The sequence below is a fragment of the Molothrus ater genome, chromosome Z (assembly GCF_012460135.2).
Source record: "Molothrus ater isolate BHLD 08-10-18 breed brown headed cowbird chromosome Z, BPBGC_Mater_1.1, whole genome shotgun sequence".
Taxonomy (NCBI): domain Eukaryota; kingdom Metazoa; phylum Chordata; class Aves; order Passeriformes; family Icteridae; genus Molothrus; species Molothrus ater.
This window is the reverse complement of record NC_050511.2, coordinates 15,114,012-15,138,165: the sequence shown is the minus strand read 5'-3', so window position 1 is coordinate 15,138,165 and position 24,154 is coordinate 15,114,012. Positions and strand designations below refer to the sequence as shown.

General features: G+C 35.8%; 1 protein-coding gene across 1 annotated transcript in view; it reads left to right on the top strand.

The window, feature by feature from the left end:
- HCN1 (hyperpolarization activated cyclic nucleotide gated potassium channel 1) overlaps positions 1–24,154 on the top strand; it is a 194,796-nt gene that overhangs the window by 3,387 nt on the left and 167,255 nt on the right. The window contains exon 2 of the mRNA XM_036403601.1: positions 20,361–20,784. Within this exon, the coding sequence (XP_036259494.1) occupies positions 20,361–20,784 (424 nt within the window). The remainder of the gene's footprint in view (positions 1–20,360; positions 20,785–24,154) is intronic.

Here is a 24,154-nt window from a genome sequence, read left to right as displayed (position 1 = left end):
TGTGTTCTGTGAGATACTGAGTGCCTCCAGCTGTCCATTCTCAAATGTGGAAGAATGAGCCTTCAGGAGAGCTTCACTGGTCCAGCCCTGTGGCCTTGCAGCCACAGGATGAGAGCAGGACGAAGCTGACAGGAGGTGGGAGCAACTGCACATGGTTCTGCTGCTGCCACACACATGTCAATTATTTCATAGGAGATAAGTGGTGGACATGGGCTTTGGATGACTTTTATATGTTAGGGCCTTCTGGTATTAATGGAAATGTACGTGACTGATTTTTAGATGATTAGTTACTCCACGTCCTTTGGCATGGAAGGAGTTTCTGTAATGTTCAGAGGGCTGGCATGCACATGCCTGGGCTGCTCATCCAGCCCTGTAGCATCTCCCTCCCTCCCCAAAGAGAAACTCACACTGTCAAGGAAATCTTGGGTTTATTACCACATTGGATAGGGCATCTGTAGTCAGCAATCTATAAAGAAAACAGAGTTGCTACAGAGTTGCAGAAATAGCAATGTATGAGACAGACTGAGTGGAAATAATGTGTGTATGCGTAAATGTAGCCTTCACACTCTGATGATTGCAGTCAGCTTGATGTTTGAGAGCAGCCTTTGTCTGGAAGTGGGGACAAAAATTTTAACTGGCTTCAAAATGAAGCCGGACTGTGATGTAGCATTGTCTGTCAGAGCAGCAGGTAAAGAGGTTCAGTGCAGGCAGAGCTCAAGGTCTTTTTCCCCTGTGTAAATAATACCAAGTATAAATTAATTTGGAACACTAGGAAAAAAAAACCCCAAAAACATAGGAATTTTATTTCTCTGGGTAACTTTTCATTTATCCAAGAAACTTAAAGCCTTATTTTAATGATAACAGTAAAGTAAAAGCAGAGTTATTTCTAAAACTTGAACAGAAAATTTAAGTGAATAGTAAAAGTTTGCCAGATTTTTTTTTAGCTTGTGTGCCATTCCAATTTCAAAACCTTTTTGTATACACATTTAAGGCATCATGTAAATGTTTGAGGTTTATCGTGGAAATCTTTATAAATCATTGAAGGCTTCATTGGTAATACCTTGTAAGTAATTTAATGCCAGGTTTCAAAGAGTTTTAATCAGGCTGAAAGACACAATATTTGCATGTGTATGTCTGGGTAGTTACAGAAGAATTTGCTTCTGTTGCTGTTAAAAAACATTCTGTTATATTGTGCAGTTTTATGCAACCCATCCATGTTGCCATACACATGTACAGCTTTAATTTTCAAGTAAGTGTGTGCCAAACTGTAAGTCAAAATTGCCATGGTTTAGCATGCCTCATGTTTTTTTTTTTAATTATACTTTTTTAAAAACATTTGAACTTATATTTGCATTATGAATCAATTTTCTTTTTCATTTTCACCTATCTTGTGGACCTGTCTTTGACCGCCAGCAGTCGCCCTAACATGATAGACTGTGCATGTCATATGTGAAGCTCACAATCAGGTCTCTAAAATTCATGCATGCATTGTTTTAAAACCTGCCTTTTGGGACCAGTCTTCACTCTACGTGTTATACCTATCTTAAGTTGTGTCTTAAGAAGCTTAGGATAAGCACTTTGTGCTTCTCTTTTGTCACATGTTTTGAATGTCTCTCTTGAAGCTAATGAGATTTATGTTTTTGTGAGCTGTTACAGACTTAGGTTTATATAGAGCAGTAGAGTTGGAAGGTAATGCTATATGCAATAAAGACAAAATGTATTGTATCAGACTTAAATGTAATTGATAGAGGTATATGTATTCAAAATGGAAGACATAAATCAAGTCTATATTGGTCTATATTAAATAGTTCAGGTATAAATTTGCGTGGGTTTTAATGGATACATTGTGTCGCTGGTAGTGTAGGAATATGAAATGGCCATAGTTTTGTATTCTCAAGGTAGTAATTTCTTGTTCAGGATTTGTCATGTGATTCTATTGCAGAATTGACACTTCTGAATTCACTAATAAAATCATTATCCTGTATTTATAATTGTGCTATATACAGTACATTCCTTGTGCAAGCAATTTTTAAAAAAAATATTTATATTTTTATGAATGAAGCACAGATTCATCTGGGGCTATCTTTCATGTATCATTTTCAAATAATATTGTTGTGACTGTAATTTTTAGTTCTACTATAGAAAAGCTTTGTACAGATAAACTATTCTTATTGCTAGATGTTCAGTCCTTACATTTGACTAAACATGGAGTTCCATTAGTACTAAAAAGATTATTAATAGTAGTTGGGTTTTATTTGCAGCATTCCCAAAATTTTTGCCCTTTACTTCTGTAAATCCCTTAAAAAATAAAATGACAGAATTGTAGCATTAACCTAAATAATGCATTTATAATGTTTGAAAATTCTCTCTGACATCAAGTTATGTATGGCCTTCATAATAGCTCCCCAGGTAGAATGCAACTCTCATAAAGGCAGGCTGAAGAGAAATACAGTAATGGTTCTCAAATGCATAAACGGATGTTACCAAGAGGAAGGAAATTACATCTAAGTAATGGAGTGAAATTGCAGCAACAAGTATCTAAATTAGATGTTTAGGAGGCAGGACCAAAAATAAGCAACAAAATATTCTATTGGAAATGTTCTGATGTGAAATATAGGCCAGAAATGCATTAGGCTGTTTTTCATCTCCCATTCCTATTATTTTCTCTACTGAATAATTTTTCATTAGTAGTTATCATGGATTCATCTGTTACGAAATCTAGTTGACTGAAGCTAGCTACTGACTTTTCCTTTTGTACTTTGACTTTTCCTTTTCTACTTGTAAGCAGGGATGCGTGAGGGAAAACAGGGATAGAGAGGTGCATTTCGTGCTTTTGGACTCACGAGGGCTGTGTACTCTTGTCTGCCTTGAGATTTTCCTCAAGAGCTGCTAAAGCAAGGCAGTGGAGTCCACCCAAGGCTGGTGCAGCAGCCACCTGCCTTCCAGACCTCTAGGGCATGCGGGAAGCCGTATGCCCTTGTTTGTCCAGGCAAAGTGATTCATTTTATTAGTAAGACGTCCTTCTGTCTCTGGATATGTAGAATACTAATGCATAATTTGAGCTCACTTATATGTTGAACATTTGCCAGTTTTCATTATGTTCATTCTGGTCCTGGAATAATGGTCCATTCACTGCATTTTCTTTCACACTCTTGTCGTGTTATGTACTTGAACATTGAATGAAGTTTGGGGGAGAGAAAGAGCTGAACAAGTGTAACTCAGTTCCTCAGTTCTCAGAGTTACTTTTAATTTAACTTGGGACATTTTGAAGATCACTGGCAGCTATGAATATGCACAAAAGTACATTTTTTTTTCTGCAAGATGCTTTGTTTTACAGTGTTCACTTTCTAGAAATGTATGTAAAGGCAAGTATGTTCATCATGATTTTGAGATAGGTTTAGAAAGAAAACACAACAAAATAAAATAAACTCAAATGTTACAGAATTCCCATTAATAATTCTGTTACATGTAAGTCAAAGATGATATGTTGGGGATGTTATATATGAGTCTTTAAAATTTAACTCAGGACAGTCCATATCATGAGAGTTCCTCTTCAGTTTTCTGATTTTTTTTCTGCTTTGACTGCAAGGAGGAAAAAATTGCTTGGTAAATATGATCTATATCCATATCTCTGTATACGCATATCCAAAATTAGGTCTCATTGTGCTTGGGCCTGTGGGGAAAATGCACTGATTCTGGTATTCCAATTGATTGTTTTAGCACGGCAACACGTTTTTAAATGTGTCCTGTGACTCCATTTGTTAGCACATCAAAATAAGTGATGCTTGTAATTGAGTCAGTTAAAGTTTTTTCTTCATCCTAGTTTTCTCAGACTTGGGTATATGAAGGGAACTGTGAATTGGAATACTGTGTAAAAGCATCGAGTAATATACAAAGGTCTAGATTATGATTCGATTGGGTGTTTGGTGACTACAACAGCTAATTGAAAGATGCATAGGATTTGATATGTTGCTTTAGGCTTTCTTGTGTGTGTAGGGGGGGGTTTATATAATGAAATCAAAATTTGAGTGGCTCAGTTTCTGATTGTTCAGCCTGGAGTAGCAGAAATAGAGATGTATGAATGCAGAGGTCACCTAAAAAGTATGAGTCTTTAGTGCTGCACTTCTGCCTACCTATCTAAGATCAGTGTCACTGTAATATTTAATTAAACTTCGTCAGATTTTTTGAGAGGTTCAACTTGAAGCTGTAAGAGGCAAAAAACTATTTTTAGTGATGAGTATGTGTAGAATATGAAAAATTGAAAAGAAATTTACTTAATTTGATGATAAACAAGAAGTATCCATTCTCACCTTTGCTTTCACTCAACAGCATGAGAACTGTTTTCTATGTCAATATACATTTTTTTTGAGAGAGGAAACTTTTAACCTACTTTGCAATGTTTAATTTTTAACCTGACAGTACAGTTCTCGTTAATTGCTTGAAAGTCCTTTAGCTGTCTATTTCCTGATTCTTTCCCAGAGGCATGATTTAATTTTAAAAATCATAGTGTATTCAGCTCTAATTATTGGAGAGCTTGTTCTAGACACATAGTAAGGTATGTTAATGACCAAAAACTGTATCAGCTGGAGTCAATGTCAGTACTACCTCAAGGACACTGTCATTTAGCTTCTATAAAATCTCTACTAATATCTTTTAATCTGATGACAGATTCAGGCAAGCTGCATGGTATTTTTCAGTAATCTTATTGCCTTGCAATGCAAAGCAACTGGAATAAGTCTGGAATAAACTTATGTTCAGAAAATGTTCATTTAATTACAAAAGAGCTGCATACTGTTTCCATTAAATATTTGAAAAAACCAAAAACTAACCCCAAAGCCATTTTCATTTTTGCCAGTGAAGTACCCAAAACTTAAGTTACATTACATAGCTAAGAATAGGATTTTGTTTTTATGTGATTATCTTTGGTGTTGTTTATGTGTATATATTATCTAATTAAGCATGTCAATTATTAAATATTTTGATACACTATTGGAATTTAGTATGCTACTGCTATTAAGTTTTTATCTCTAAGCAAGTCATATTTATTAAAAATTCATATTAAGAGACTGTTTTCAGCTGAAAAAGCAGGGGTTGGTCTATGTTCACAATCAAAGCTATGTTGGTTCTGTTTTTTAAATATTTTTTGAGTGAGTTTATTTTTTAAAATTACTTTAAAATAACCAATAAACATTTAATTTTTTTTTTAATTTGGGGAGGTTTTTATATGTTTTTAATACTGGGGAGAGATTTAAATGAAAGTACGCTTTTTCATCCAATTTTGCCTGAAAATCACTGAATCTTACATTTGCACTGAAGCTCCAGTATATAAAGAATGCCATAGAAATAAACTGTGCTCTCACAGTATCAATTCTATACATGTTGTACCCTGGTTACCTCCAGTTTTTTTGCCCTCTTATATCAGCAGACTAAGGTGTGGAAATAATGATGTTTCCTTAGCTGGTTCCATTGCATCTTGCACTAATTTACCAGATCCTCCAAGAAGCACCTCTCTTCATGGCATGACTGCAGCAATAGACAGTGTGGTGATGAAATGATCTGACCTTAATGCAGATATGTGGATCGCAGTAAATTTAGAGTAATATATAATGAGACCCCAATAATAAATAATAAATTGGTCTATCTTGTCCTAGGGAAAAGCTGTGGAAAATACACAGAAATTTATAAGATACGCAGAGTAAGATCTATCCAGTTCTACCCAGGAGATGGAATAAAAGCATGACTGCAAAACCATAGAGATGCAATCAAGCTTTCACACGGTTAGTTAGAGGTTTTCCATCAGGCTCTTAAGTGATTTCCATCTAGTTGTTCATTCCAGGAGGACTTATTATTTAGGTCTGGCAGAGAAACTGATATGAAACCTGTAGCAGGTGCTGCTACTCCCTAAACATCTTATTACTGCCTGGCAGTAGGTGCTTGCAAGCCTCTGGGTTCCCCAAACACATCCAGTGCTACAGGATCATTGGAATAGCTGCATATGGGCTTGTTTGCACTTGATTTTTCAGTGAAGGTAAGAGCCAAGCTTGTCTGCCACTCGGGTTCACCTTGCCTTTAGTACCAGACAAGCCCAGTGGTAGGAAAAGGAATTGCTTTTCCAGCTTGGGATTAGTCTGGTAGATTGAAACTTGGAAACAGAACAAAAGAAGCAAAATAAATCAAGTATATACCTCAAACTTCAGTTCTTAATTGGGTACCTTTCTCATATACCCACTTTACCAAGTGTTCTTAAGTGCTGTTTTTCAGAGCTGTGTATGCAGTGTTCATGGAAGGTCTTATCTAGATGACTGCTGAAATACTGAATCCTACTTTTTCTTTTGTTTATAGCATTTCTTATGGTTTAATTTTCAGTCTGTGAAATCATGCTACAGGGAATTTGCATTCAAAAGTTCCTAGGAGCGCATGGATATAGTCCCTGAAAGAGTATTTTTTGGAAACAGCTTCCTTTCCCCCCTCATTCTGTCCTCTCTTCATCCTCCTACATCTCTTTCTGAAGATATAATGCATTCCTTTAAATAAATGGAAACAATGCACTGATTTTATATTTTTACAATTTTTTGTTCTGCTGTGTAGTTTTCCATTCTTACTCAGTCTGTTAGCTAGAAGATACTGAGCTGTTTGTTCAAACTAGCAGGGAGAAGTCAGTTTAGTATTTTCATAGCCTCTTGCAGTTTGTAAAATGTCTTGTAGTAATTAAAAAAAAAAACCAAAAAAACTTCACGTATATTTGCCATTTCCCTTGACTCGGACAGGTTAGCAGCCTTTTGTTGAGAATTGCACCGTGATGCAGTTGAACATATTGTTACCATACACTGCTACACAGGCGCTCGGCCGAAATTGTCCCTTCAGCTTTTATACTGCCAGCATGGGAATTCAAGTCTTGCATACATCTACCACATTAAAGATATAATTATCAGAAGCACAGTTTTGTAATGCAAAGGGAGTGTGGTACCAAGAGTAAGCACTGCCAGATGGTAGGCAATCTATCAGAGCGTTTAAAAAGGGTCAGAATTGAAAATGTCTGAAATTCGATGGCTTATTAAGCAGTAGATGTTGAATGTGTGGGAAAAGTGAGAGATGAGTAACCTAAGCATGAGGTGCCCACATGACCAAACAGACTTTTAACTGCATGCATTCTGCCAGTATTATATGTAATACTTGTTTTTGCTAAATTAAATGTGGCTTTGAAATTTGGAACAGAATATTAAATCCAGTGATATACTGCTGAGTGCTGAAAAGTTCAGTAGGATTTGTACATGTTCTTCTGTTTATTTGTTGAAGTAATAAATTTATTAGCATGCTTCATCTCTCTGCAATGGAAAAAGAAGTCAAAAAACAATTTCAAGGTTTTTGTGTTGAAAATAATTAAATCCAGGATGTAATAATTTTATTATTTCATACACATATCATTTAGATAGATGTGAAATAAGTACAACATAAATTGTGACTGAATCCAATTAAATGTCTCTGGTTTTACATTGCTATTTAAAGGCACTAACTATAAGTTTAAAATTTCTTGTTTAACCTTAAACTATTCTCTATTCTTGTTTCCTAAAGTTAGATTTTCTGTAGTCTGCCTGTGTGTTGTGCTTCATTGTTCACAAGCATGCTAATTTTTTTTTTTTTTTGTCGAGAGATGATTCTCATTAAGACAGGTCTGAGGAATACTCCGTCAGTATTATACAATCAGTCAGTGTTATTCAGCAATTTCCACCACCATCCCCCTCATTCCCCAGGCCTGTATGAGCACTGCTTGATGTGACTATGGCTGTTTCTGTAATTTCTAAGCTGCAGCCAACTTCTACATTCTCCACAGGCTAGACCAAATTTATCTTTCTGTGGAATGGATGGGAAAGCTGCCGTGAACTTCCACTCCCACACTTGTTCCTCATAGCACGACAGAGTTCAGATTTGCTTCGGGGAAGGAGAGCTAGCTGTGTAGCCTGGGAATGCAGGTACCATGGATCTGCCTAAAATGGTGGCAGATGTTCCTGCTGGGGCTGCTGACTCGTGATTCCGTGAAGTGTCACTGAATAGCAGTTCGTCTGCGTTGAATGTGCATGCTGATTTTGTGCCACTGGCAAAATGAGCAAATGGAATATGGTATTTAACTTGGTTTCGTGTTTCCAGCACAAATTTTTCCATTTCTGGAACGGCTTTGAAAGTGTCAGTTTTACCCAGTGCTCTACACAATGTGCAAATCTATAGGATGTTAGATGAAGATCTGAAATGGGAGTCAGGAGCCCATCTATCTTTGAATTCCAGGAGCTAGATACTTGTAATCATCTGGACTCCATGCCTGAACATCTTTCAGAATTCCAGTCATAAGGAGCCCAAAATGGTAAACCTGATTTTTAAAAAACGTCGCCCATGGGTGCTGTGTATTTTGCAGAACTAGTATGTCAGAATAATGCAAATAGGTTTCAGCTTCCATTTTTTCTGTATTATATATTTTGATTTGAATTTACAGATCAATGTATATTCTAAGATTATGAAGAAAAGCTCTATTAATTTTTCACTCTCAATTTCTTGCTGTTCTCCACCAATAAATTATTAATATCTATTTGGCAGTTCTAATTATTACACATCTTTAGTTTAAACACATTTGATTAGTTCATAACTCACTGTCCTCCAAAAAATGAAACATAAATATTTGGCTAAATTAGATTTTGTCTTTCTGAGGAATATTGGCTTGTGGCTAAAACCTCTTATGAGATCTCCAAAGTAAAATGTTTTCATTTGTTAAAAGGCAGAAACCTATTTATTATATTTAGGCAACTGCATTTTGAGTGAATATGGATGAAAGATAAGGATGGACATCTGGTGTTTTATTCACCACAGAAAGGGCAGCTCATTTTGCTTTGCTGTGTCAAAACAAGAGTCATCTATCAGTATGGAAGTAAAGAGCTTCCTTGGTATTCTTGTGGTTGTTTATAGTTCAGGTTATGGGTGCCTGACCAAAGTTTCTTTGAGTGCTTATTTTAGAGCTGCTTATCAGTGGCTACAATTAGAGGCAACTTTACTTGGGCGCAGACACTTCCCCCTGCAACCCCTAACCCGCAGTGGGTGTCTGATGTCAAGACCAGCCCATTGAAAGGAATTCAGACTGTTTTGTTTGAACCCGAAGACTGGAGAAAGAATTTTTGCATGAAGAGACTTCAAAGTCATCTGTCAAAGTCACTCTACCAAAATAAAAAGTGAAGAAGCAGATTATTAAATAATTCCCTTTTATATTTTTTCTGATAAATATTTATAGGTGAGGCATATAACAAAGCCTGTAGTTAAGTTTGAATAAATTTTCAAGTCTTAATATCTTTAGCAATCTTTCATTTTTCAGTCTGCAAACTGACATGCTATTCTGGTGCCGAAAGTGACTTGCTCTCTTACAAAAATGAATAAAGGCAGTGCAGAGGAAAAACTTTTATTTAGTGTATGTATTTTGTATAACAACTGCACTTTAGATGATTCTGTCTCAATGAAGATAGAACAGAATTTTAAATTAATCTAGGTCTTGGTAAAATGTATCTTCCAGTGGCTCAATAACCATTTCATATGACTAATTTAAAACAAAACACTTAACAAATGTATTTCAAGCAAATAATCTGCTGTAATTCAATAAACACTTTCTACATACAGTTTGTAAATTTAATACATACTGGTTTTAGGATCTCAGTTGTGTGTCATTATTGCATATATCTGTGATAAAATGTAATAAACCCTCATGTTTATTTGCAAGCAAGCAGTGGAAATTATCTCCTGTACTGCTGGCAAAGGTGTGCTAAAGGCATCTCCTGGTGCTTGATATTGTGGGCTATCTTCTGTTTTGCAAATCACAAAACTATTCAAATATTAAGTTCACATATGCTGCTTTGGGATTTTTGGAAGGAATTTGGTTGTTTCCTTTTTTGAGAATAACTGAAGTAATGTCATTGAAAAAAAACCCTCTTTCTTTCCTTATATTGGATTAAACAGCAAAAAGGCCATTCAGCAATTGCATTCCATTACATTGACCAATGTTCATAAATGTCAGAGATTTTGCATCCCCAGAAATTTAGTTTGTATTCCAAACCTCCAGCCTTGGCTGAGGTTGCAGCAGCAGCACATGAGGCTGTGCTCAGCTTGCACGGAGCTTTCTGGAGGGTGAACAGCACGAAAAGTCGAGGAGGGGAGCAGAGGCAGAGCTGACAAGGTCTATGTTACTTAGGCTGGTAACTAGAGCATCTCTGAGCATAATGTATGCTCTTTCTTGTTTACTTTGTTTGCTCTTCTGGGTTTTCCTTTTTGTTTTAAACGAGCGAATATCAGGTCTATCTGATCACTGCTCTGTCTGCGCTGATTTGTTTTGGCAATGCAGGCAGAGCGCTACGCTGTCAGAAGGATGGTAACACTGGGATGCGCAGTATGCAAATTGGGAAGTCTTAAAGAAATGTTAAAATTAACATTGTATCTGCGTAAATACTGTGGAAGGCAAATGGCTAGCAGAGATATATGAATACAAGCTGAGTAATTAGAAAAGTGGAGTGCATCCCCCCATAAAAAAGTGTTAATTAACATACATGGGGAAAGGTATAATCAAGCTTGTGAAAGATTACTCCTTTTATTTCTTACATGTTGTGCACACTGTATTTTCAATTAGTTGATGTTTTAGATAAGTCGATATTAGTTTGGTTAATAAAATAATTAAAATAAAAATTCCATAATCTTAAAATTTTCAGTGTATTTGAGTGCATACCTAAATGTCTCCTTTATCTGCTTAGGAATTAAAATCATTCAGCATGGATGTTGAAACTGCAGAATAATTTTCTTCCTCTACTGGAGAGGATTTGAACCTGTGCATTGACTTTGCATCGCACCTCTGGTAGGGACACTTCCAATAACAAAATCACCTCTCAGATTTGTTCTGCTTTGGTGGAATGGGGAACTGAGAACGCCTCTCCTGTCTCATCATTGCCTTCCTTGGGAACAAGATTTTGTTCCTGCTCTAGTTTATATTTGTTTAGGGAGAGAGAACATGTCAGCAGCATACCTCACTTCAGGAGGCACCGTATGGCTTGGGGAAAGTGAGCTCTCTGAGGTGTGGGAGATCCTGAGCTCAGCTGCCCACAGATAGATGAGGAAATCCAATGGATGTTCACAGGTGTTGATGAAAGCTCTAGGTATTCAGTTGTTTTTTGAAAGGAGGATGCATGTGGCATGACCCTAATTACTTACCACGTTGCTCTGTCATAAATCTGATCTTTCTCCTTCCTTTGCTTCCCTAAAAATTGTCTGAAATATATTTGAATATTTTTCATCATAGTATAAGTTAATAAAATTATAATATAAATTTGAACATGCATACATAATTTTCTGATGTTATTTTCAGAACAAACAAATTATTATGTTTTTAACAGATATAAATTAGATTTATTACCATTTGAAGCAAATTATTTACTGCAGTGTGATATTCATGGATTATATAAAAATAACTTACTGATTCTTAAGTGTGCTGTCATTGATTTTAAAGGGTTGAAATTTCAGTACTTATTTTTATAGTCAAGGAAACATAGGCTTTGTAGCCAAAAGTCAGCTATAAATAGTTGCAAAGGGGAATAATAATTAAATTTGATATATATATCTTGATTACCCGGTCCTGCATTAGAATCTTGCACATCTGTGTAGATACATAAGATGACTGTAAATATTCAGTTGTGAATATTTGTTTTCATTTATGATGTGGGAGTACATCAGCTTGTTTCATGTCTATCTATAGTTCTTTCACACTTTTTCACATCTCTAATTTTTCTCTTCATGAAATTTGAAGACTGGCTCTTTTTTTCCTGCGGTTTGAAAATAGGGCCCATTCTTGCCTTCAATGCACTTTGTCAAGAAATGATACACCAAGTCCTACTTGGTAGCTGCTCTTCCAAATGTACTGTATCATGTTACAGCTACACAAAAAGCCAGTTTTACCTCTGATTACCAGAATACAATTGTTATATATGTATATATGTCAAATCTAAGTTGGTGGTTCTAGCTTTGGTTTTCTTTTTTATTTTTTGGGTGTGTTTGCTGTTTTTTTGTTTGTTTTGGTTTTGTTTTTGTTGTTTTTTGTTTGTTTGTTTTTGTTTTTTTGTTTTTGTTTTTTTTTTGTTTGGTTGTTTTTTTTTAATTAAAGAAATTAATTTTCCTACATCATTTGGTGATCATGGCCAGTCTCCTCACCAAACCCTATGCCTGAGATCTATCAATAGCTATTGAATGACGTCTTCCCCATTGTCTCTTTCTCTGAAGTAGAGAAAATAGAATTTTCCCTGTCAGCAGAAACTTAAAGATTATACATGATTATCGTATATATATGGTAATTGAGATTTAATTGGTTAAAGAAAAAAATCTTACTTGATACTGATTGGCTTTCTAATTTTTGGAAGGGCATTAGGAAGTTACCTTCCTTTTCACTTGATTCTTTGTTGAGAAGAATTACAGAAGGCTTCTTCCAATTTAAGCCTCTGAATTTTTAGTATGGAGGCATCCTAAATGTCATGTTTCTGAATGGCACTCTTAAAATTACTGTCACTACAAAATTCTTAATTAATGCAAGTTTTTCAACACGAGATACAAGATTATTTTGCAGCTGAAATATTTTTAGATCTGTCTCTTTCAAACTTTTTTTCATGCCTTTAAAGTGGTCATTTCTAATTTGAGAATGTGAATGCATATTTTACAGTGATCCACTACAGAAATTTGCTGACGCTTAGATAACCAATATGTGGCACTTTTCAGTTGGTTTAAGGGCTGATGATATCAAACTGAAACAAATCAGTTACAGCCCCTACACAAAATGTTGCCTGATTCTGAGAGCAGTGGTCTGATAACTTGTGTGAGGGGGGTGGATTGGAGGAAGCTGTAATGCTTGTGCTGTGACATGTGTTGATGCAGAAGCAGTCTTGATGATGTGATATATATCCATTTGATCAGATATGCAAAGACAGAATCAGCACTTGCTATGAAAAAATGTATTTGTGAGCCCTGACTATTCATCAGCACCTTTTTCTGGTCTGGTACCCACAGGGGCAGTACCCACATTTTCTTAATGAGGAGGGTGCTGAAGAATCTTGGAATCATAGAAGAGCCGGGCTTGGAAGGGACCTTGAAGCTCATGTTGCTCCAACCACCCTGGCATGGGTGGGGATGCAACCCACTAGATCAAGTTGCTCAGAAAGGAGGAGTTATATAAAAATGAGGGAGAGCAAAAGCATTATCAGAGCTTCACTGACAGTGATCCACTGTTCTTGCCCAAGGTGAAGTGGAAGTCAGGCTTTAATTCTTTCTACTGTAGTTTAATAAGTTTCTGTGGAGGAAAAGCAACTGCAAATATCAGTGGTATTCAAGCAGTTGTGTTAGGGGATTATTGGCTAAAAACTAAGAGTCTAATTTTTAAATAATATTGCTATATTATATAAATTTCTGTTTGTACTCTCTGTCCTTTCCTCTTGTAAGCAGTAAGTGCAGTTACTTCTCCTTACTGTACCTTTATTTCTCAGGAGTCTGAGACTGAGTTTGTTAATGCATGTAAAATACTATGAAAACTTCAGATGGAAGCTGCTGAATGCATATCAAGAACCAATTTGTCTTTTGATGAAATCTCCACTGGTTGAATATTAATTGAAAATATACTGAAAAGGTACATGCATACACATATATATGAATAAATAAATATATGTAAGTTAACTAGTTTTGTAGTATCCTTCCATGGTCAGTACTGTGATTTTGTTTTCTAGTATTCAAAGCACTCAAGCTTTGAACCTAGCCAACTATGTAACCAAAGACTTTCCAAAGTAGTAAATTGCTGTTCATAGGCTTCACTGGGCTCTCTGATCAGGTCCCCTGAGAGCTGCATTTATCTAATCATCTGCCATGTGCGTAGAATCACAACTGAGCAACAAATTGCAAATTGCCACTGCTAAGTGGGTTTAAAGAGATAAAAATAATTAAATCTTCCTGAAATTGTGGAAGTTTGTAATTTTAGGTACATTCTGTGGTTGTATAGAAAAGAAGAGTCAGTATCACTGAACTTTAGTAATATCTTTTTGAGGTAGGAAATTAATAAAAATTAAGTTAATTTAAAAATAAAGTAATTAATTTAATTTCATAAAATGAAATTAATTTAAAAATAATTAATTTAAAAATAAATAAAAAAATCAAACTGCAAGGGACATACATTGGATCTCTTAAGTATATATGGCTAACCTTGAAGTAATGGACTCCAGTATTATTCTGAAATCAAATTAAGATTTCTGGTGGTCTGAAAACTTCATTATTAGGTTATTTTTTAAATTGCTTTTAGTCTCCATGAGAATGAAACCATTAAGCTGGAAGATTCCCAAGTCCAGCACTGCTTGTATTTCAGCCAGGGAAACACAGTTTTCAGACCATCAGCCTCTGCCTTGTCCCAGACTGACCAGTCTCAGACAGGTAGAGAAAGCCTTTCTGCTGCTCTAGCAGGTTACCTTGCTATGTCGGTGAATATTCATTAAGCTAGTGATATGAATTGAAAAAGAATAGCAAATGCTGATGAAATTTTCACCTGAGAAAGTGTCAATCATATTTCTGCCCTTCAGTATCCCCATTGGGTGTGTAGGACACATGGTTAGAATTCTGTGTGTGCTTTGCAATCAAGAGAGGTGAGCCACAAAAGAGATTTTATTTCAGCCTTGCAACACGTCCTTGTTTGTGTTTCCTTAATATAAGCTTATAGTTGTCAAGGTGGAAATAGAGTAACCTAAAAAATCCAAATTGACAATTTCAGGAGAACAGTTTATTCTTTAAAAGCAAAACAAAATACCAACCCTGGAGGTTTGTCTTCCTAAAGCTTTGCAAAATGAGTTAAATGCAGATGGGAAAAGTTTTATCCATGCAGAAGCATGACAAAACTGTAGAAGTGACCTGTTTGCTTGTGCAAAACAGGCCATCAAAACATAGTGGCACTCCGCTAGTAATTTTAATGCCTTTGTATTAATATGGTCACAGAGATAGATTACAGTAAATTCTATGTTTTGAAATCTTAAAATAAAAAAAAATTGCTGCTGACCCAAAATCACTGAAGCAATCAAGTATGGATTGGCAACATTTAACAGAGTTTTCTCTATGGAGGATGTTGAATGCAGTATTTCTTGCTAAAATAGAACGAATTTAGTATTTAATTTGTATGCCTTTTTCCCAGAAGCAGCTTGTTTTCCTCTAGGTATGTGTATTTGTAAGAGAGAAACAGATGGGCAGAATGAAAGTGGATAGCTGGGCGGAAGGGGGTATCCTTGTTTTAAGGTTGTAAAAAAAAGTAGTGATAATTTTTCTGAAAGTTTTCAGGTACCTGTGCAATCATTAAAAGAGTTGGGTCCTCCGAAGAAAAAACTCTCTTCTTCATTCTCCCGTTCTTCAGCACATCCCAGTAATTATCTGTGTTTTGCAGATGTTTTCAGGCATCCAGCTTTGTTCCCTCTTAGTAGAATAATAGACTTGCAGAACCAGAGAAAGATGACATATCCAATGAGAATGAAATTCTGATATGAATACTACCAAATTTAGTGTTCACTAACATATAGTACAACAAAATTTAAAATTACTGTTATTTCTGCTAAGATTGTTCTGTTTTATATAGGACATTGATTTCTCTGTTAGGTGAACCAGTGATCTATGAAAGCAAAGGAAATAAAGGTGTGTTTGAAGGTGCGATTAAAAAAAAATACAAAACAAAGCAAAGAGGAAAGTCAGTGTTCATTTCACTGAGCATCTGCTAGTCAATCATAATGTTTAGCTAAAGAAGAAGCAAGTTTTCTAGGGAAGCTTGTGAAATTTTTTTACAGTTCCTGATTCTTTGAATGTGCATAGTGAAATTGCATTGCATCTGAGATCAAAAAACCTAATCTGTGATGCATGAGGTTTTGCTTCGGAGATATTTTACAAGCAATCTGAGTTAGTATCTTATTCAATGGCCTTCCAGTTTGTAATGTAGATGAGTATTTATTTTCATTGTTCAGACTGAATTTCCTGAAGTTTTACTGCTATGACTTACTCCTTTTTAATAAAAGATCAGAGTTTTTACAGTCTTTCTTGAAACTGAGAAAATGTAAACTTAAGCAAAGCCCTGACTGGCCTGCAGCCTCCACTCACACCCTCAGTGCCTGAGAGATGCTGCTCACTCCGCTGTGCAGTTTGTGAGACCACTGACAGCTTCTGCTGGTGCAGTCTGGGTGTGCAGTAAGGATAATCATATCTCCAACTATGCTGATTCAGGGAAATTGAGACTCTGCTGTTGATGGGCAGAAAAAGGAAATAATAAGGCAAGCAAATCTGAATATGTATGTACAGCAAATTATGCGGCGAATTAATTCAGAGATGAAATTTCCTTCCTTAAGACTCTGTTTTCTCTGGGTTAGGGATGTAAGGTGGAAAATAAAATGGCTGTTAGAATTCATAGCGTCTTACATTATTAAGCCTAATACAAACAGTGATTAATTAATACTAAGTAAGTCTTTCTCACCGCTTGGGTAGGCACTCATTTTGAACAGGCTGTTCATCCTATCCAGGGCAGCCTGTGGCAGTGAAGAAAACACCAACACTTCAGCACCATATTCCAGAGTCGAAAAAACACGGCTATTACTGTAATTTTTAAAAATATAGTAAATAAATTATGAGTGAAAAGATCATCAAAAGAGGCCTATTAATTCATTTTGAGAATTCCAAAATAGTAATTGTTGTTTTTTTGGGTTTTCCCCCAATATTTCTCTATAAAATAATTTTAAAAAATTTTGTAAAAATGTGCCTCAGGATTGGGGTTTGTATTTTAATACTTGAAGACTTTATTTTTTTGCCTAGACGTATTATACCTCTGAGACATTTAGAAGCATTTAAAAAGTTTCAGGAATAGTTCAATGCAGTGCAGTGATCACCTCTGCACCCTCTGTTAATGGCATTTGGTAGTAGATTCACTGAGTTAACTTCAGCTGAGCAATAAGCTCTATGCTGTGGGGTCGAGCTCAATCCTTGCTTCTCATTTTGAGCTTTGGAAGGTCTCATTACCCCCTAATTCCTGCTTTTTTTCCTGATTCTTGAAAATTTTCAATTATAAGCCTACCTCTTCCTTGCTCTCCACCAACATTTTATAATACCTTACATAAATGTGGAACTCTTGAGATTGTAAATTGTAGATTCATGACCATCCTCACTGGGGTAGGGGAAGTAGGAAAAAAAATTCTAATAGTAGTTTGAAACAAAGGACTGTCTCAGTGTGTCAATGGCAGCTCATTGCACTGTCTTGTGAGTCTTTACAGCTTCCTCTTTGTTAGATGAATAGTAGGATGTTCTGAACCGCAGGCAAGGAACTCATTGTATTGCTTTCTCTGCACAGGTCAAGGAAGGGCAATATAGGCAGTTGCATCTAATTTTTCTCACCTGGAATAAAACATGGCCAACAGAATAGCATTTGGAAACATTTTCCTACAAGGAAATGTCCAAGTCATTTCTAAATGAAAAATAATAAGGCTTTTTCTTACTAACTAATCAGCTTATATTGTATTGTGGGCTAAAATACAAAAGTCCTTATCAGTCAATATTATTTTAGCCCTGATGCTACCACTTTTGCTGACATTCAGCATCAGGAGCACCAGTGTGTTTTGCATAATTGCAGTACGTGATGATCCTTTAAACCACGGATTACCGTAGGTTAGAAACACCTGGTCCTGTATTATCTCCTGTGTTGGCTGGGTGGCTGGTTGTTGTGTGGCTTTGGTTAGTCTTTGTTGCATAACTGTGCTAGAGAAATGTAAAGGTCAATCTGAAGTTAGCAATGCTTTGCTTAAGAGCGAGCCACAGATGCAAGGACACCTGTCGTAATTATTTCCTGTTTGTTTTCCACTAGTTTAAAGGATTTCTCAAAGATGTTTATTCTCCCAGAACACTTTTGTGAAGTACTTTGGTTGATAGCATTGTAAAAGTGTTTGTGGTAATTTTACTTGTAGATCACAGTGGTAGTGATGTATTGAATTCAGTGGTTCCTTGTGGTAATTCCAGATTACTGAAAAGGAATTCCAGATTGCTGAAAAGGAATCTAGCACAGTGAAAAGTATGACAGGAATTAAAAAAGACAGGAGAAATTGGGGAATTTTTACCCAATATGGTGAATAATATCATATGGTGAACAAAAATACATACAGCCTGAATAAAATTCATAAAATTCAACATTTTTAGCAGTCAGTGATCACATTTATTGCAAGACTGAAAATGTGTAAGACACAAATCACATTGTGGTACACAGGGAATAATTTTTATAGTCTGTTTCATAGAGTTTCTGAGTACCAGTTAGAGGTACATTGCCAACTTCTCTCTTCTCAAGTGATAGTTAAATCTAATTTCTCCAGGTGCCTCTTGGAATAAATAATTTTGAAACTGGGAATTCTCATGCTGTTCTCAATCCTATGCTGCTTTTCCTTTAGTGTGTTTTACAGTTACAGATAATAATTGATATTCTCTGATGAGCACTCTGTAAACTTAGGAGTATTCGCTTCCAAGGTAGACATGAAAAAAGGGAATTTATAAAAGCTAGATCTTTGTGATTTTTCAGCCTGGAGAAAGAAGGGTTTCAGTGTGACATAAGTGTGTCCTTTTAGTACCTGAAGGGAGTCTACAAGAAAGATGGATAGAGACTAATTTCAAGGACATGTAGTGACAGAACAAGGTGGAATGGCTTCAGACTGAAAGAGGTTTAGATTAGATATTAAAAAAATATTTTTATTGTGAAGTTGGTGAGGCTCTTGCACAGTTTGCCCAGAGAAGCTGTGTGGATGCCCCCATCCCTGGAAGTGGGGATCCACAGGCTGGGTGGAGCTCTGAGGAGCCTGGTCTAGTGAAAGATGTCCCTGCCTATGGCACAGGAGTTGTAAGTGGATGATCTTTAATGTCCCTTTCACCCCAAGCCAATCTATGATTTCATGATAATTTGGTAATACAAGAAGCAATCTCTGAAATCTAATGCAATCCCTATTCTCTGTGCGAGTCTAGCAAAAACTAGGTTCGCGATTCTGAAATATTTTGTGGCCAGTTAACTATTATTTTTGCTGATTGCCGTGAACCTTTACCAAGATGAGGGTGTGTTGCATGTCAGGAGGCTGGTATTAGTGTGATGGAAGTGGCCTGGAAGTCAGTGTTGAGGTGTTGTGCTGGTGGTGTGTCCATGCCATGTCCCCTGCACCAGGCCCCATTGTGACAGACAGAGAAGAGGGATAGCTGTGGAGCCACTGCTGCCTCTAGTCTTCTAGAAACTATGATGAGTCCATGGGTAACTGGTGTTGGTTGGTTTCTCTACCTCTCCAAATCAATTTTAGTTGACCAGATCATGTGCTTGAACAGAGTAAAAGATTATGCATTGGGTTCAGGCTTTTTTGAGTATCCATTTCAGTTCTTTTACTTCTTAAGAACAGCTTTCTTTGACTATTTAACATTTAGGATTTGTCATAATTTGCTTAAAATCTGGTATATATGGCTGTGCCCTGGAAATCTTCCATCAGGATAGATAGTCTATGTAATGGATGCATTTACTCAGCATTTTCATCACAAATACTAGAGTTATGAGTCCATCCTTCTACCACATTGTATCAAGCATGGTTAGTATTCTAACAGTGTTGGAGGGGAGCCTTTAGATCCTTCTGGAGCAAAAGTGGTGAAATGCAGTACCCCTTTCTATTACTATGCAAAATTGTAGCTATTTTTTCTAACATTTCTTAGTTAGCTCTGAAAGAATATAGACTGTGAGGTTGTAAAAATGCATGAAAGTTCAACTACGTGGCTGAAGGTTTTTATGTTATCTAATTATTGTTTCTATTTTTTGCTTCGGTGCTTTTTTCCTTTTCCTGTAATTTTATTCCAGCACAGTAATGGTATCAGTACATTTGAAAAGAGATACTGACATTTAATATATTTATTAAGTATTTGGCTTTCCATTTAGACAAAAATTTTAGGAAAACTGTTGCATTGATAAAGCAGTTCTGGTTGGCACAAGACATCGTTTTTATCTATATAAAAGCTCAAAAAGGTTTTGACAGGAGTCTGAATAAATCTGCTCAGTGCCACATATGCCCACCTTTCAGTGTGTGATATACCATGGACTGCTAGGCCATTGAGAAGGAAGGCACATAATGAAGTGTGTTAGTTACAGTGTCTTTACTAACTATGAACATGCTGAATGAGTTAAAGCAACAAGAATTTATTTAGGAATAACAAAATCTGGTGGTGAAGTTGGTGGCATGATGGAGACTGTTTTGTAATATTTTACCTCATTACATCAACCATTCTCTTTCTTCCTTTTTTCCTAGGTTTTACTGGGACTTAATCATGCTCATAATGATGGTTGGAAACCTTGTCATTATACCAGTCGGAATCACATTCTTCACAGAACAAACAACAACACCATGGATTATTTTCAATGTGGCATCAGACACTGTTTTTCTATTGGACTTGATAATGAATTTTAGAACTGGGACTGTAAATGAAGACAGCTCTGAAATAATACTGGACCCTAAAATCATTAAGATGAATTACTTAAAAAGCTGGTTTGTGGTTGACTTCATCTCATCAATACCAGTGGATTATATCTTTCTCATTGTAGAAAAAGGAATGGATTCAGAGGTTTACAAGACAGCAAGAGCACTTCGTATTGTGAGATTTACAAAAATCCTCAGCCTGTTACGTTTATTGCGCCTTTCAAGACTGATAAGATACATACACCAGTGGGAAGAGGTAAGATTTACATGGTCATAACATGATTCACTAAGATCTTATTGCTACCCAACATTAGTCAATCTCTGTGAAGAGCTGCACCAGAACAAGAATGTAACACAGCTTTCCCTCACTACCTGGTGTAATTACAAACACATGCTAGTGGCAAGGCCTTTTTGGACACAACCAGCAGAGTAACCATCTTCTCTGTATTAATGGCAGAGACCAAAATGTGTTTGGCTTTGGTACAATTTGCATGGATGGACTCCTAATGATGTTACAAAATGTCCAAAATATCAGAATAAAGCACTAATTCTGATAAAGGAATAAGTAAAGGAATAAGTAAAGGAATACTAGAAATTTTGACAAGCACCTAAACCTGCACTAGAGTTTGATGACTAGCACTTAAATTTATTAATATTCTTGTAGTGACAGAGAACTTAAACTTGTTTATATTTTTCTATTTTATAAGAAATTGAAGCCATCTACCATTGAGTAGATTTCCTCAGAATGCTTATTGTTTGAAGGCTGTATGTAGGCTGAATATCATAAATACCGGCCGTCTTTACAAAAAATGGGCAGTTCAAATTTTGAGTCACTGCCTTCTAAACTGTCAACTCCATTGATTCCAGGCATGATGTTATGCTGCCTTTCAATTTGGCATAGTGACTTTTCTAGGAAATTATGGCATTCCCCACTTTGGCATACTTTGGCTAGGAAATGTCAATGCATTGGCACGTACCACCATTTTGTTTCTTGCCTGTCCTACTTTCTGTAGTTCTGAATATCATCATGTGTTTTAAAGAGAAGTGCTAAAGCCATAGGAAAAATAATTACTTTTTTCTAAACCTTTCTTGCAGTAAGCATAGGGAGAATTATTTTGTAGAGCGTGATCATGGAAGTAGTATTAAAATTGATTTCCATAAATTTATTTACCTCTGTGATAAAGATTTATTTAATTAAATGAATATTGAAGGATTATTTGATACTATTTTTGGTGCTTTTTCTGCTGGTTATCTCTAGTATAATATGCACTTTCTGGTTTAAGAAGAACCTAAAAGCAGTGCCATCTCAAATAAAGTCAGATTACAATTTAAAATGACATGATGCCGGATGATGCTAAATATCAAAAGTCTAAAAAATATATAGTAGTCTCTCAAAAAGTTCCTGAAATAGGTCATTATTTTTTATTACTCTGTTTGGTAAAGCTATTTCTTTTTGCCTCTCTGTAAAGCACTGAAAAGATGTTTTTGTACAGAAATAGAGCACTGTAGTTTTTGTACTCAATTCAACTAAGGCAAATGATTAAGCATATTTTGCAGTTCTACCATAAAGCTGTGCTTTTGTCTCCTCTGTGCTTCACAGAGAGACAACCTTCTGAAATGAATTCAATGACATTATTTTCTGGCAGCTTGAGTTAGTCGCTTGCCACTGTAAAGGCCTACTAGGCAGAGAAATAAATTCCTTTTCCCCCCCACTTTCTGTCAGTTGTCAAATGGAAATCAGGTAATCTAAATAAAAATAGTTGAATTGGCCACTAAGTGGGATTAAAAGTGACCAGAGTATGTGGTCCAAATCAGCAGTAGCTGCTGTTTGGTCCATTTAGCTAATGGCTGCTTGATTGCAATTTTAGCTTTAATTCCACTCGTAAAATTTGTGAAATAGGTTCACAGGAAGGTAAAAGGGAATCTAAAGGTAGAGGGTTTTTTTTTTTCTTTTTTGGGGGTTATTTTGAGCCTGTAATAAAGCAGCAAAAAGTTTGTTGGCTGATTTTGAAAAAAATAATCACATGTGAGAATAGAGAGAAATATATCAGTCTGAATCAGGCTTTGATAAACCCCAAAATGAAATGTGTGAAAGAAAAAAAGGAGGTTTTTTTGTTTGTTTATTTGTTTTTATTTTTGTTTAGCATTTTACAGGCAGCAGAAATGCAGAAAGTCATGGATTTTCATATATGCCTTCCTGGAAAATGTGTGTTACAATATCTTAATGTTTTAAAAGAGACAGACAAAACAACTGGTAGGGATGACATTTGCTGAATTACTGGGAAACAATAACTGGATCATCCCATGGTGTAGTCAGCGAGACTGCTGCTGGTTTTTATGTTCTCTGTATGTGTGTGTTTCCACATGGACAACAAGGAGCAACTGTTAACTAATTTTTATGGCATAGAACTGGAGCCTGTTTGTGTGTGGTTAAAAGGATTTAATAGTTTTTGTATAGTATGAGCTGACACGTTGGTTTTAAATGTGATGCAGATAAATCTGTAATATATGTATTTGGTTCCAGAATAATAAGCATTATGTTAAAAATATTGAGGGGACGGCCAGCAAACTCAATCTTCATAATGTGCCAAGAGAATACTTGGGTAACTGTTATTCATGGATAACTGATGTATGAACAACCCAAGTTGTATGATAAGGCAGTTATCCCAGTATTTCTACATACTCAAATAAAAAAGGCAGGCTGACATTGTTGGAGCTTTTCTTCACATATGTGAAGAGCTTTTCTTCATATCACATATGTGGAATCCAGGTGGTTGGTATCCTGAACCTTAAGATGAGCAAAAATTTAAGATTCTTACATGACACTGGTGAAACATGGTTCCTCTTTATTTATTTCCACATCATTTAAGTCAATTAAATTAAGATCGAGCTGCCAGCAGCCACCTAAAGTAATATTGATGTAAATAATGTATGCATTGCAGAAGCTTTCTCCTCATTAAGTGGTATGGAACAGCTATAGCCTGTGGTGGAATATATATGAAAACTGATTGATATATTCATATCAGTCTGATGTTAATTACTTACCCAAATGAATGGCTCAGTGGAAATGGGAAGGAACACTTCAAGAAAGGGACAGGAGATGTGTGGGCAGGAAATAAATATACTGAATATGCAAATTCACACTTCCCTGAAACTGTTTTTTAGCTACAAATTCTAATATTACAGTCCTTTAGACTTAGATATTGAAAATAGATCATATGTTTACTTGAAATAAATTATACGCAAGAAAAAGATCTATATTTAAATTGGTGATTACAGAAATTATAATTTTGCAGTAATTTCTGACAGGGGGCTTGTTTTGGATTTTTTTAAAATTTACATTCTTAAAAGTACTGAGCTGGAGGTCCGCGACCTAATTCTTATTTCCTTTAAGTTTTATGAGACTACCCAAACTTCTGACTTTTTAATGTTGTTTTACATAGGCTTATATGCAACTAGTAGATTATTCTTAGTTAAATATGCTCATAGATCAGTGAACAATTAAAATAAAAGATACAAACAATTAAAATAGATATATTGTTCCATGCCAAATGATTTGCCACTTTGCTTTACATTTGCCTATGATACTAGTTTACTGGTTCTTTAAAATTACAATGTTTTCTGAA